This window comes from Acartia tonsa, chromosome 12, assembly GCF_053477335.1.
Source record: "Acartia tonsa isolate MP-2025a chromosome 12, ASM5347733v1, whole genome shotgun sequence".
In the NCBI taxonomy this organism is placed as follows: Eukaryota; Metazoa; Arthropoda; class Copepoda; order Calanoida; family Acartiidae; genus Acartia; species Acartia tonsa.
Genome location: NC_137271.1, coordinates 42,948,439 through 42,964,041, shown reverse-complemented (window position 1 = coordinate 42,964,041; position 15,603 = coordinate 42,948,439). Strand labels below are relative to the sequence as shown.

Genomic DNA, 15,603 nt, shown 5'->3' with positions numbered 1-15,603 from the left:
ACCTACTGGTCTTGTGGTGGTTTTAAGCTATTTTCCTCAAAAAAAAACTCAAATACCTTTTTCTTCTGGTAGGCTGTAGCAGAGCAAAATTAAAACAAATTCTATATAGGAGGGTTGACTTCCCCATGCCTCATAGGGCGAACCCCCTAGAAGCTAGGGGCGAAGCCGCTAGTAGTTAATATAACAGAAAAAAAAGACTTTAAAAGTTGGGCTAAGTGTAAAGAAGATTATGCTGGTTCAGCAAGTTGCGAGAACTTGAGCTTAAGACAGACACACAAAGACATACATCCTGTTACTTTTATATAAAGATTAAAGAGGAGCAAGTGATTCTAAGCACCTTCCAGCAGTGGTTCTGATGTTTTTTGTTGTTGAATATACTAGGGTTATGTTTGATATTGTTATATCAATTTTTAAAAAAAGTTTTACCATGGTTTTATATGGAAAAAAACTTTGTAATTTTAGGCATTTTGAACTCAACAAAACATTTGATGTTTCATAAAAAATGCTTAACATTTCAAAGTTTTATTCATAAGAAACCATGTTGAAACTTATAATATATATTTATTTGATATAACGATGTTAAACATATCTCTAGAATATTCACAAAAAAACATTCAGAATCAATGCTGGAAGGTGCTTAGATTCACTTGCTCTCATTCGTGCCTACTCCTCTTTAAGATGGACATTAATTTTGAAAAACTATTCGTGAATATCTCCATGTTTATGTAGAATGAAAGTTTTTTGTGTACATTGATATTCTGGAACAGTTATTCTCAAAGGGATCTGAACATTCCACCCGCATGGCAAAATCTACAAAAAGATTTTATATACCTATGTATTTTTTAGACATCGGAACAATTTTAGCCATCATCAAAGGATTACAGGATTTCATACTAGGGTAAGAGGGGACATTGAGCTGTTTATTACACTAGTCCCCAAAGCGTTTTTATTAACAATTGAACTTTGGAGAATTGTATTGAATTTTAAATGGTTGGTTCACTAAGTTGAGTGTCCAAATGGTTTAACCCAGCTTATACCAATAACGAAATTAATTCGGAAAAAATCACGAAACCTATACGTGTTTTTCAGCTGTCGTTTGTGGGCAACACATCGTAAAATTGACAACCTCTCCATTTGCTCCCCAAGTATTATTTTAGAATTAAATCCCTTATTGGTTATACCTTATTCCTGGGTTTAACCACTAATTGTAATTTACTGAAAGTGTAACTTTGTGTATCATAATTGGGGATGTACATAAATTTATAGGCCATTGTCGTAATAATTTGGATGTAATTATCCCCCTAAACAATTTGAGGTAGGGGGGATTATAAAAATCCAAATACAAATTAATAATATAAAAAATTTCTTCTAGCTTCAAAAATAAGAAAATTACAGCCGTTTGAAATTTTTAAATAAAAAAGTACCTAAAAACAAAGGTTGTTAAATAAAAGGGTGAAGGAAGCGAAAATTGACTTTGGCTTATTTAAGGTCGGAAATTCATCATAAAACAGGGGACTTGCACAAAAACTTTTAGTCCTCTATTTCTAATAGGAACTGAGATAATGGGGGGGGGGGGGGGTGCGCAATGGGGCTCGACTGTTAGGGGGTTAAAAGGATTTAAATGTGATGATATAAATTTTCACCTGGAAAAGATGTGGTTTTGTGTACATGAGCAGGGTAAACCAATCCTGATCTCCTAATTCAAATAGAAACTGAAATATAAAGCATATTTAATTGTATATATTTACTCTGCCTGCCAATATTGCGCATTGACCTTCAATCTAGCAGACGGGAGCCTGGAAAAGATGTAGTTTTGTGTACATGAGCAGGGTAAACCAATCCTGTTCAGCTAATTCCGTTAGAAACTCAAATAGGAAGAATAGTTAACATGTATATGTACTCCAGACAGCTACCTGCCAATATTGCGCATTGACCTTCAATCTAGCAGACGGACGCCTGTAAAAGATGTAGTTTTGTGTACATATATGTGCAGGGTAAACCAATCCTGTTCAGCTAATTCCATTAGAAACTCAAATAGGAAGAATAGTTAACATGTATATGTACTCCAGACAGCTACCTGCCAATATTGCGCATTGACCTTCAATCTAGCAGACGGACGCCTGTAAAAGATGTAGTTTTGTGTACATATATGTGCAGGGTAAACCAATCCTGTTCAGCCAACTCAATTAGAAACTGTAATAGGTATCATAGATTATATGTAGATAAACTCCAGATAGATGCCTCCCTTAGTGCACATTAACCTTCAATCTAGCAGACGGAAACCTAGAAAAGATGTTGTTTAGTGTACATGAGTAGGGTAAACCAATCCTGTTCTGCCAATTCTATTAGAAACTACAATAGGAAGAATAGTTTACATGTATATGTACTCCAGACAGCTGCCTGCCAATATTGCACATGCCCATTGACCGTCAATTTAACAGGCAAAAACCTGAAAAAGATGTGATTTTGTTTACATGACTAGGGAATACCTATCCTGTTCAGCTAATTCCATTAGAAACTAAAATAGGGAAATGTTACTCCAAGCAACTATCTGCTCATGTTGCACATTTACCCTTGATATAGCAGCCTGTTCTGTAATTACAGCAGAACATTAAATAATAAGCATAGTTTTCATGTTACTACATAAAGCCGATAAAGTCGACCCCCCCTTTTTCAATTTTCCTTTAATAAAATCAAATTTTATAGGGTTAATTTTTTTCTAGGGGCAATTTTTCTTTGGAGGGTGATGGTACCCTAACTCTGTAAACAGTGTTGTGGATCCGGAACCGGATCCTGGGGTATAAATTTATGGAAAAATCTACCTAAATTTAAATAAAATAATCACTTACAAATTTTACAAAGGAGGACATCATCTCAGACATTCTCGTGATGAGAGCCAATCTTTAAGGTTTAGGTTCAGACTTGAAAATTAAAATTATTTTTGACTTCGAGATTAAAGAATAAATATTTTTAAAAAAATTTGGTAATTTTATTTTTATTGTCAAGGATCCGGTCGGATCCGGATCCGCACTGACCAAATTTGGAGGATCCGGATCCGCATAAAATCAATGCGGATCCGCAACACTGCCTGTAAAGGAGAACCAAATCAAACATACAGACAGACATATTGTTAATTCATTATAAGGACTTACTCTGTTCTTGATGTCCAAATCTTCCTTAATTTTGTTCAGATTTCTCACACTTCTTGCCTCCCTATATTCTTTGTTTCTTCTCATTCTGTCTAAATGATAGAGATAATCAAGATGCATACTCTCTAAATCAGCCAATAGGAGAACATTGGAGATACATTCCAGACATATTGGTTGAAATTTTGTTCCTATTTTGGTAGGAAAGGGCGTCATTTTTTTCATAATGAGTCCGCTATAAAAAGTCTCATTTCTGGAGATAAAGCTTTCTTTTTGTACATTATATTGTGTAAAAATTTATTGTCTACTACAGAGTGAAGCACATGACAAAACCCATAATAATGAATAGTTGAATTCCTTAGGAGAAAGTTAGCTTTCTAGAATTACGCCCTTAAAAAAATTTGTTTTAAAGGACAGAAAGTTTGACTATCTAGTTATATTATGTCTATTGTCTTAACAAGGATAAAAAAATCCACGAGGTTTTTTTGGGAAAAAGACAATAGATAGTAAATTGTTGTACATTCCCAATGATGTTAATAGTTATTTATCGGATTATATTATAGACAGCGTTCTCATGGATATTAAAATGAAAAAATATAAGGTTAAAACCAGCCCGGGACTTCTGCCCCTGGGGGATAGCAAAACAGGTATTAACTGTATGATTTTAATTTTCATGGAAAATTGTCTGTAATAATTTCAGTATGGCTGGGAACTGCTTTTAATCGAAAGCGGATATTAATTAAATTGGTTTCGACGCCATTCTGGAAAATTAATTTACCTAAATGATAAAGGACAACTCCACTATTGATACCCCTCTGTTTCATTTCATCCTGTGTTAATTTGTGCTCTGGATTATTCTAAACAAATAAGGGCAATATTTATCACATATGATTTTTAAGTAGCGAAACTACTCTAAAATTCGAAATGATTTTCACGGCTTCTTGTCAACATTCCCATCAATATGGAGCATAATCCTTTTACTAAAGTAACAGGAAGTCAGTGTGTTTGTACAAGGATCTCGCTAACCGCTGACACGAACAGGTTCTCATCTACAGGGTAGCTTCTCATAGGTCCCTGGAAGGTTAATAACTATTTTGGGGGAGAGTACCACCACCCTCCCATTAGAAATCACAAAAATCGAATTTTTTAAAAAATATTTTGCCTAGAAACATGAACGCAACATAGACAGGAAATAAAAAACAAACATTTAAAGTGCAACTAGAGGCGTAGCCGCTAGTTATAAAAATAGAATTAATAGGTGTGTGAGTAAAAAACAAGTACAATATTCATAAGCAGAGATGAGAAAACTTTCCTATACTGTAAGAATAGGATCAGAAGTTTCAAGGACTTATTAATGCCATAACTGTATGTTGGTGCAAATGATCAAGTAGGCCTGCAAGCTGCAGGATTTTACACTACATTACATTATAAGGGGTATAGCCGCTATCAGACTGAAGAATAACAAACAACTATAGAAGCTTCGCCGTAGCTTAGGTATAGAATTACCTTAAATAAGTGTCTGATGAGTGCAAAATAGTATCCACTTTGGTCAGCTGTCACACCCATTATAGCTTCACTGAAAAGGTTAACAAGATTTGTATTCACGATAACCTGGGCCTTAAATGAAAAAAAATAGATATATCGATAATTACTTTATTTGGGAGGGAGGGGGGGGTGGGGTTAACAAAATATCCATATTCTAAATAGAAATTGGTATGGGGGTAACCTCACGATATAGGTAAATTTTGGGGTTATCCCCCCCCCCCCCATTCCCTAATAAAATTATTTTTGTTTAATAGATCGCAAAAACGTGTTTTACAGTTTTGTTAGCCCTGGCCTTAACTGAAATTAATTAAGGGGGGGGGGGGATTGCTCCATAATCGCAATAGCAGAAGCATGCACAACGATATACCAGAGGCCTTCCTAATTTCAAACACTACGCACGCCACTGTTGGTATATTAGAGTAAAACACTAGAGGGAGAAAGGGTTAAATAACTGTAGCTCACCATCGCAACCACCTTGTGCAACCCTTCTATTTGGTCATTGAAAATAAACCAAAATGGTGTCGCTTATATTACTTATATTAACACAGCCAAGTAGCAGAAAATAATTTAAAAGCTGACGAAAAAAGGTGTATGAAAAAGAAAGTAGGGTAGTTGTCTGTATATAAATCTATACTATAGATCTGTTGCATTACGTAATATTCGATGGGCCAATAAAACATAAGAAAAGCGAAGCTTTTCTATAATTAGGGTCGGTACGTCCGTCCGCAACGGATAGCTTTTTTCGTTAATTTAGGCATGTTAGAATTGTCCTATCGATTTCAAACATGGTGATTCCTTTAGTAGTTAGGTACGATTTAGAAAGAGTAGCAACTCTATAATCATTACCAGAATGTCCGTACGTCCATTTTAAACATGTTGATTTTTTTACTTTTTTAACAACAAATTTTAATGTGATCTAATTATCCGATTGATCTAATTTTTGGTATACTGATTTCTTGACAACAAAGTACAATATTACAAGCGCAGCAACTCTATAATCAATTCCTAAAAATGTAAGTATGTCCATCAGGGATAAGGGATAGGAAACGTAGGAAAATATTATTTCAGGCCTATTTCAAGCCTAGGCCTAAAAAAACAGTTTTGGGATGGCGCAGTAGTTCGTTATAAACGGTAATGAAATAGCTGTGTGTTTGTGTGTAGATAAAGTATAGAATTAAATTCAGGTAGCTAGTCTATATATTAATGGCTTTTGTTAAAATCACGTTATGATGTTTTTGTCTCTTGCATTTTATTAAAGAGTAAAAATTTATTTTAAAATATTATTTTATCATTTCTTTGAAATAAATAAATAAAGAGGGAAGTCATTTTCTAGTAAATCCCGTAAAGGTGTGTGTTATAAGGCCTAAAAATAGTAGTAGAACGATAAGGTGCTCTATATATTTGTATTCCCTATTGAATAGAACAATAGGGAAATTTTTTTTTTTTTTGATAACCGTACCTGGAATATCTTTGAAAAATACGAAATTTCTATCAAACACTTTGTTTGGCTCAAACTGACAAAAAATTTTAAAAAAATATAATTATATTTATAATGTTTTCTATAGGTACAAGGTAAAGGTTAAGAACAATCTATACCATTAAACAAAGGAAGAAGCCATTCTTTACAGGTTGATTTATTCAAGGTGATAAAAATTAGTTTTATGTTTGTGGAATTTCATGTTTGTTTGCTTTGAAGTAGAAGGTTTCAATGTGCATTGTTTCATTTCAATTTCACTACAGCGAACAACTACCTTCTTGTATAGATTGTATATCTGAATGTTTTCAAAATTGTCTGTATGTAACTTGTTGTGTTGGTTTGTTTCACTAAGTCATTATATTAATGATTTGTTAAAGTTTCATTGCTCGTACAACCTTCTTCCTTTGTTTAATGGTGTATATTGTTCTTAACCTTTACCTTGTACCTATAGAAAACATTATTATTATAATTATATTTTTTTAAATTTTTGTCAGTTTGAGCCAAACAAAGCCTTTGATAGAAATTTCATATTTTTTAAAGATATTCCAGGTACGGTTATAAAAAAAAAAATAAAAAAATTTCCCTATTGTTCTATTCAATAGGGAATACAAATATATAGAGCACCTTATCGTTCTACTACTATTTTTAGGCCTTATAACACACACCTTTACGGGATTTACTAGAAAATGACCTCCCTCTTTATTACAATAAGTAAATAAGAACTTGGGTAACCTTCTATCAATAATCTTGTTCTATGTTAGTAGAATAATGTTTTTTAGTACTTTTTAGCATTTAATAGTACATTAGTTGTTTCATTCAATTCCGTATAAAGTTTTAAAATTTAAAATACAACATTTCATTTATAAACTACAAAATGAATAAATTCGTAGCTACCTACTTTCCAAAAATAATCACTCTATTTTTTTTTTATATGGTATTTTTTAATGTAAACTCTGGGCAGATTTGATAATTAAGTTGAAGTGATCAAACACCTTTTCTTATTAATTCCTATTTTTATTAAGAAGCAGACAAGAAAATTTTTTTTCATTGCCGCGTTTTCTTATATTCTCATCCGCCAATTGGTGATTGGTTGATCCTTATTGGTTTAGAGCGATAGCTACTTGGGAGCGTCCACCGTTTGTTAGGAATTTGTAAAAGTTGCAATATCCCTTTAGAATCTAGGCCGGGACCTAATTAATGGCCAGGTTTCCTATCCCTTATCCCTGATGTCCATAAACTTTATCCTGTATCAAGCAGTTTTTCAACAAGTTTACTTACAATTTTGCTTCGACTCTTAAACATTTATATTCTGATTATTCAGTTCTGACACTATACAAGTGTTAATGTCCGTTTGGCCTACCGTTTCAGTGCTTCGCTTTTATGGATGTTGTCATCCTTGTTTATTTGAAATTACCGGTTTCGATCCAAGAGAAATTTTAAAAGTTTACCTGGGCATACTAAGAAATAGTTTATTCAATTGTGCTAAATCTCGTCTAACTTGAAGGTCGGCATCCAATGTTATCAACCTAAAGTAATTTCGTTAGTCTATATAATCTGGTTCTAAAATGTAAATTTCTCAGTCACTATTTATGATAGGGTTGATTTTTTTTCAGGCGAAGATCCCCTATGCTAATGAGCACCTAGCATATCTCTTAGGATCCTAGCAAATAACTGACTTAAAACTGTAGTTAAAAAAACGTTATTCGTTATTATGTCATCACTATCACAAAATATTGATATTAGTTTATCAAATACTAGCTTTGCCCCAAGAGGTAATTAATGAAAAAAAAGTACCTCTGGAGATGCCCCCACTCCACCACTAATATTAAATAATTTTTAAAAAATTAAGTACCTGTGGAGAAGTCCCTACTCCACCATTAATTTTAAATAATTTTTTTTAAAAAATTGGCGGGGGGATTTTTGAATTTTTCGGGGTGTCCCACCCTCCAAGAAAATAGCCTAAAACCGCTACAGGACCAGTAGGTATATTCCCTGAAGAGTAGAATCCGATTGGTTCAGTGGTTACCAAGATCTTAAGGAACAGACATCATTCTACTTTGTATTATAGATTAATTATTTGTGGAAAATTGTCTGAAATACGTTTTTTCAGTATTGCTGAGAACTTGTTTTAATCCAGCGGATATACTGGATAAATTTTACCTTTCAATGCTGACAAAAGCATCCGCATAGAAAGGTCCAATGTAAAACAAATCCTAAAAAAATATATATAATCAAAACATTTATTCATAAGTTGTTGGGGTTATCCCCCCCCCCCCCCTCCCCCCTTTTCCTAATAAATCCTGTGCATATCCTTTTGTTAAATAGAGAGAAAAAACTTTTTTCTTAATTTTGTTATCCCGGGCTCTCGGCCCTCGGGTATAACAAAACTGGAATTAATCTTAACCGCGAAAAGCTGTCTATAATACGATAATATTTAACTATTCTAACTTTTCTAAAAACTTTTTTGTCTTCATTATGACAATGTAAGGATTTACTGCAGTTCACGGTAAAATTTGGTGGTAAGCAATATTTCCAAAAATCTATGAATTTTAAAGGCTGCTAGCTGCCAAACGGCTGAACGTACAGATCATGCCATCACACTGTTTTAAGCGGCATAAGAAGGCCTACAAATAATCTGGAATAGCCATAAATCAATAATGCATAATTATCTCGCAGTGCAGAGAAATGCGCGAAAAAGACCTATTTTACGCGTTTTTTCTTCAGTGAAGCTTTCCCTGTGCATAATTGGAACTTGGCTATTCCAGATTATTTGTAGGCATTCTTATGCCGCTTAAAATGGTGTGCGGGCATTATCTGTACGTTCAGCCGTTTGGCAGCTAGCAGCCTTTAAAATTCATAGATTTTTGGAAATATTGCTTACCAGCAATATTTTACCGTAAACTGCAGTAGATCCCAATGTAAGTATGTCAATAGAGTGTAGATAGTATGTCAGCCACGACCACTTTCTATTAAAGCTATGTAGTCGACAAAAACCTGTGACACTGTATATCGACAGTTTTCGTCATTTTAGAATAAAATTAAGATATTTTGAAAAATCCGCAGCCTGCGCAGTCAATAATACTTCGCAATTGAAAAAGCCTTCGCCTTAAATTGTGAGGCTTTCGTGCCATGTTTAAAAAAGGTTAGGGGGGGGGGGGGCACCTCATACAAGTTTTTCGATGAGGTAATTTACCTCAACATATTTAGGAGACGTAGCAACGTAGGTGCCATCCTCTAACTGTGAAATTATTTCTTCTAAAAATAAAAAAAACAAGTATGACAACATACATAAAATTAAAGCTCTACAATCAGAAGGAATATACCTCTAATAACTCTTGAAGGGTGTCAGTACCTAATATACAAAACATTAATTTATAAGTCTAAACAAAATTTCGCAATAAAGGATGCAATAAAAGTACATACTTTCATTTTTAAAAGCGAAGCTTTTCTATAATTAGGGTCGGTCCGTCCGTCCGAGATAGTTATCTTTTATTCGGTAATTTAGGCATGTTAGAATTGTCCTATCGATTATGAGCGAAGCATCTCTATAATTAAGTATTAAAAATGTCAGTATGTCAGAAGTTTTGCAACAAATTTTACGTTTAATTTTGTCAAACCTTATATTTTCATATTTTGTATATTCATTTCTGACACTCAACAAAAGTTAATGTTTGTCTGTCATATCGTACTTTCAGGTATTTATCTCTCCAAATAGCTAAAAACGTTCTCTGCACCTATAGAAGCTTCACTGTAAATGCGAGCCGTTCGTTTAGATAGACAGACGAAAAAAATTCTACATCGTATCGTATTTTTACTTATTCCATTGAATTGTATCTGACCTTTTGAATTTAATGAGTATTCCAACTTCATAACATCAATCTCGGCTCTACAAAATTATACTTCATTCAGTTTTAAATTCTTTTGCAATAATAGATTTATTTTTACTTGGATCTCACAACAGATTGTCATGTACTCTAATAAAGTGAACCTTGAAGCGGCCTAAATAACTGACCGAACGACCAGTAAATGACAGGGGAAATAGCAACCTGAATTGATGACATTATTTACCCGGTCAAAATATCAACGTACATTCATTTTTAAAATCTATTTAAACAATTATAAAAAACATTCGAATCACATAAAAACATAATGGACAAACGGATAAAAATTTTTAGTTATTGATTTGATATCCACATTTTTGAAATCTATTTAAACAATTATAAAAAACATTCGAAATTAAACTTAAAAAGAAATTGTTAAGTGGTAATGAACAGGGATCTAAAGGGATAAGACATTGCCAATAAATTGACCATCCTGTTACTTTCATAAAAGATTTCATTTATACCTAAAATTTTTAGTAATTGATTTGATATCAACCAGATCAAACCGAAGTGATGGCAAAATTTTAAGATTTATGGGGTCTGGTAATTCTAAACCTAAATAGATATGTAAATAGTCAGTGTTACATAACCCCCCACTCCTCCTTATTTTTTTAGTAGCGAAGCTACTCTATAATTCACTATGTCTGTCCATCAGTCTCTAACATGGTGGGGGAAATGTTACTCAGCTGCTATTAATGCTAGACCTTTGATTTTTTATTCTCCTCTCCCATATCTGTCTGTCCGACTGTTTTTAGGCCGCTTTTAACTTTTAATAGTTATTTCTCGTATCGTATTATAAACGGCTTTCCGCGGATATAGAATGTACAATTATAAGATTAAAACTAGTTTTTTTAGCCCCGTGGTGCCGAAGGCACCGGCTAAAAAAACTAGTTTTAATCTTATGATTGTACATTTCTATATTCGTAGAAAACTGGATATAATACGATGCTAGACATAGTTTTTTCGTATGGATGAGAACCGGTTCCTATCCACCGGATTCGAATGAATACGAGAAAATAATTTCCTCATATTCTTGGTGTATATGGTTCTATAATCATATTCTAAGAAATTTTTGTGTTCATTTTTTTATTTCTTACTTTTAAATGTTGATACTTTGTCCCAAAGAGTATCCAGTATACAACTATACTTTGTATGTCAGTCTGTCAGTCAAGCAACAAAAGACATATTTAATTTTTTTTGAAGGTTTTGTGATTATTATCATTCCTTATATCTTAATTTCTTTTGTCATTTTCTTTCTCTTTCTTTTTCTCTTCTCACTAATTGTTTGATTTTTAATTCACAAATGTGTAATTACATTTTTTTGTGCTTCCCTACTTATGGATGTTGTCATCCTTGTTGGAGGATAAAAGAATTAGTTTAGCAAGTTAGATTGCAAGCATAAGTAACAAGAATGCCATCTAACAAGTATAATTTTGTATTACAATAAATAGCTATCAATTAGGCACCACCTAAATAGTCATAATGATGTATTTGTGAAAACAGGACATGTTGCATATATCCAAATATATAATTTTTAAGTCTTGATATTTAAAAAAAAAAACTTGGTAGAAAATTGAAATTCTTTTAAACATACAGGGTGCGGCACATAAATCCGGCCTTTTTTAAACGGTCATAGCGCCAAGACTTCTTGACCGATCCGGACGTTTGACCCCACTATGAAAATCTTAGGTAATGAGCTTTTTACCCAGAAAAAAGCTTTGGACAATGTAGGACGTGTACTCCGAGCTGGCCGTGCATATGTTCAACTAAGCAAATTCGAAGTGCGCAGGTTGCTCATGAAACTTGCTAAAGGTACTGTTAGATACATAAGTTAGGAACTAGAAGTTACTAGAGTTCTCTATTCAAGTTGACTTGCCCGTGGTACTCCGGCAAATTGACATGTGGTATATTGTGAGATGTCAAAAACGCCAAAAATCTTGAAGATTTTACTATTCTCGTCTACAGGGTCACATATGGAACCTTGAATCTCGTTTAAGACTATGGGTTGCGCTGACAACCCTTGCTAAATCTTCATGCCATTTCCAAAAAGGTATAAAACGTCGTTCTAGCCAATCTGTTGCCCAAATGAGAGTCGCCGTGTCGAAGGGTAGCTTAAAAGATGGGAATTTAAATCCTGCGATTACTCACTTTCCTAAGGAAATGTGGCCTCCCAGCAGCCCAGATCTTAACCCATAGATTATTTGGCCCAGAGCTACTTTGAAGCATGCACCAATAGACGTGCAAATACCGTCAAGACCTCCCTCATTGTCACTGTCAAGGAGAACTTCGCCAGTTTGTACAGGAACAAGGTGACCAGGTCCTGCGGGCGGTTCAGGGGGCGGGTAGGGGCGGTAATTGAGGCTGTCAGCGATTTTATTGAATAATCTAATAGTCATATACCTAGTTTGCCTCTCAGTTTTTAAAATTCTATAAAATCTTTAAAATTGACGATTTTATGTTCATTTGATTACAAACTAGAAAAAGTCCGGATTTATGTACCGCACCCTGTATGTCATATAAATGTAGTTTAAACTATTGAACTGACAGAAATATGCAGTTCACTAAATTCAAGTTTAAATCAACTTCGTGCAACTACCCCTCCATCCTTTGCTACACACAAACAGACAGACATGCTGTTACTTGTCACTAAGGATACCTTGATAGAATCTAATGATACTCTCCGACAAAAATTTTCCTAAAAATATTTTTTAAAATTATTAATGCTATGCTTAAACTGTTTTTTAACCCATTTTTGAAAGGGGTATCAAAAATATAATCTGATATATGGAGAATCTTTCTGCAGAGTTAAAAATAAGGATAGACCTTCAAATAACTTTTTTATATCCAAAAAGAAAGACATAAAACATTTAGCCAAATGAACCCGATTAACAAAAGAAATTAAAATATAGCATCCTAATAAAAATGATGAAGCTTATTATTCTTATTTTTAACTCTGCAGTTTTATTCTACAGGTGTCAGAATATATTTTTAATACCCCTTTCAAAACGGGTTAAAAACAGTTTGAAAGGTTAAGATCATATATGTACAGTGTACACTTATAAAATATTTAGTTCATCACAACTATAGCTAAATAGATTATAACCGTAGAATGGATATAGAATATGTGAATATTGAAACAGGGGGATTTTTAAATTCATTTAGGTTCCAATTATAGTCTTCTGATACAGCGATAATGGTCAATTCGTTCATCCATGGTCAAGTCATAAAAATGGAGGGAGGGGGGGGGGGGTGGTCAATGGTGGCATCGTTATATTACCAGCTGGGATAAACATTTTATTAGGATCCTTCATTCTGTTCTTATTGGTCAAAGGTATCTTTATTTTTTATCTAAATTTTTTTTTATCCTATTATATAAAGTAGTAAGCTTTATTGTCTCTAAGGATCTAACTGCTAACTGCTGAACGAATATGGTTCTTCTTTACAGTGAAGCTCCTTAAATGTCCTTAGATGGTTTTAGGCTATCTTATCTGCATAAATAAGTCTGGTTATAGTTTTAGGCTACTTTCTGCCCTTCCTTATCCCTTCGAATATAGAGCCCCTAGATGCCAGGCGGCGCAGCTTAAAAATGAAAAGGTGTTTACCTAAACCAGCTAAAATACAAGATCTGACGGTTAAGTGAGATTTTTCATCTGTTACTATTATAACATGCAGCGGAGTTTCCTGAAAATTTGTAAATAATTTAAAACAAGGATGACAACACCCATAAGAGCAAGGATACTAAAAAAAATCAGATGGTCAGACAGACGAAAAATTTAGAAGTCTGAGCAAACATTCCGATTTAAATGAACATTCTGACTGAGTATAGAGTTGCTACGTTTTCTATATTGTACAGACCGTCTGAAAATAAACAATAATAATAGAGAAATTCGACATATTCCCTCATAGTGCCGGTTGAGCACTGTAAACCCCTCCTGGTCCCTAATTTTTTGTAATATAAATGATCTAAATTGGACTATAATCTAACATTTTAGGAGGTGTTCTACCCCATCATCAAACCTGTCCTTTGATGTCCTGGGGGCTAATATCTTTTACTCACCCCCCTTCTCTTGTTAATTTGTATAGGTATACTAACCTTAGAAAAAGCTAGAATAGATTTCAATAATCTGTTAAAAACTTTCATGATACCGTTCACCAGTCCTTCCACACTGAATATGATTCATTTTATTTTTTTTTACAGGGAACTCAGGGTTGGTTATAAAAAATAATAATATCAAATATTTTGATTGGCTTTAATTTGCAATTGGATTTAGGCCTCAAAATGTTGTGAAAAAAATAATATTAGTATTTTGCCAAATTTCTTAGGTTTTTGCAAAGAGCAAAACAAGATTTTATATTTTTTAGGGTGGTAGAACATGCGAAAATACAAACTGTGTTGTGCGTTAGGGGGCATTAACACCTTCCTTAAGAGTGAAATCGGGAAGACACCATTTCCTCTTTTTTAACTCCTGATGGTGCATTCTATGCAATGAGTACTAACTATTTAGAGCACTTTTTTTAGGGAGATAGTGTTAAATTTACAAGGACTGTGACGCACTATAGCAGTGACTAAATTATATGCTTATTTTACCTACATACAGACGCACCATAATAAAGCAGCTTCACTACTAAAATTATTTACCCAACATTGCACAAGATGATGGCAACAGAAACATAATTCTTATTCGGTGGAGAAGAATCTTGAGCAGCTATTAAGCCTTCTCTTATCACCTAAACAAGGATGACAGCATACATAAGTTGTAAAGGCTTTATTAACCCCTCTATAAGCACTTCAGAGAATTGTGGGGGGGAAGTCGACCTAATAATTTAAATATTATTTTTGGAGCATATGGAAGTTGTCATAATAAAGAAAAGAAATAATATGCTAAATATCATAAAAGAAGATCACGAAAACTTGATTGATAAGCACCAAAATTTGGACAAACTAAGCATCACCGACAAACAGACAGACAGATGGACACTCTAATTTATAAATAAAAAATATCTGGTATAGTCCCTTTCGTGGCAACGCTCCCTAAGGGGTGATTCTTCGTTTTTTTCACAGTAGCTTTTCTCCTATTTCTAGCCCCTGCGGGGCCAATTGCCTAACCCTGTGGGGCAATCACCTAACCCAAAATAACCTAACCTAACCTAAAATAACCTATAAAAAAGCCATTATAAAAATACGACGAATCGCCCCTTAAGGGGCGTTGCCACGATAGGGACTATTACCAAAATACCTTATTTTGTAACAAATCATCATCTTTTTCCCTACCCAGACAAAAATTAAATAAAATAGGAAGAATAATAAAATTGAAAACTATCATTGTCTAATTAAATATTTAATTTTACATTACATAATATAATCTGAAAAATCTTATTAATCTTGTTAAAATCAGTATGAAGATTACAGAGTTGCTACACTTTTTAAATGTTAATCATCATGCAAAGTTTGAAATTGATAGAACAATTCTAACATGTCTAAATAATAAAAGAGTCACAATGAACTCCAAGCACCATAATAAAGAAACTAAAATTTCTCTTAAGACGTTTAAAA

General features: G+C 33.5%; 1 protein-coding gene across 2 annotated transcripts; it reads right to left on the bottom strand.

Annotated features, from left to right (window-relative positions):
- Positions 1–506: 506 nt before the first annotated feature.
- Positions 507–15,466, bottom strand: LOC145334801 (xylosyl- and glucuronyltransferase LARGE2s-like). Of its 2 annotated transcripts, none has more exons than XM_080180407.1 (15): positions 15,287–15,466; positions 14,689–14,777; positions 14,143–14,215; positions 13,652–13,730; positions 12,706–12,744; positions 10,514–10,604; positions 10,008–10,054; positions 9,362–9,423; positions 8,329–8,381; positions 7,617–7,694; positions 4,653–4,722; positions 3,925–4,003; positions 3,153–3,241; positions 1,644–1,696; positions 507–810 (listed from the first exon to the last, which is right to left on the bottom strand). In XM_080180407.1, exons 1-15 carry the CDS (start codon positions 15,371–15,373, stop codon positions 774–776), a joined length of 1,026 nt encoding a protein of 341 aa, XP_080036533.1. In that variant the 5' UTR covers positions 15,374–15,466; the 3' UTR covers positions 507–773. The 2 variants fall into 2 exon arrangements, with proteins under 2 accessions (XP_080036533.1, XP_080036532.1); XM_080180406.1 differs by having other exon boundaries at positions 1,644–1,712; positions 15,287–15,462.
- Positions 15,467–15,603: the final 137 nt, after the last annotated feature.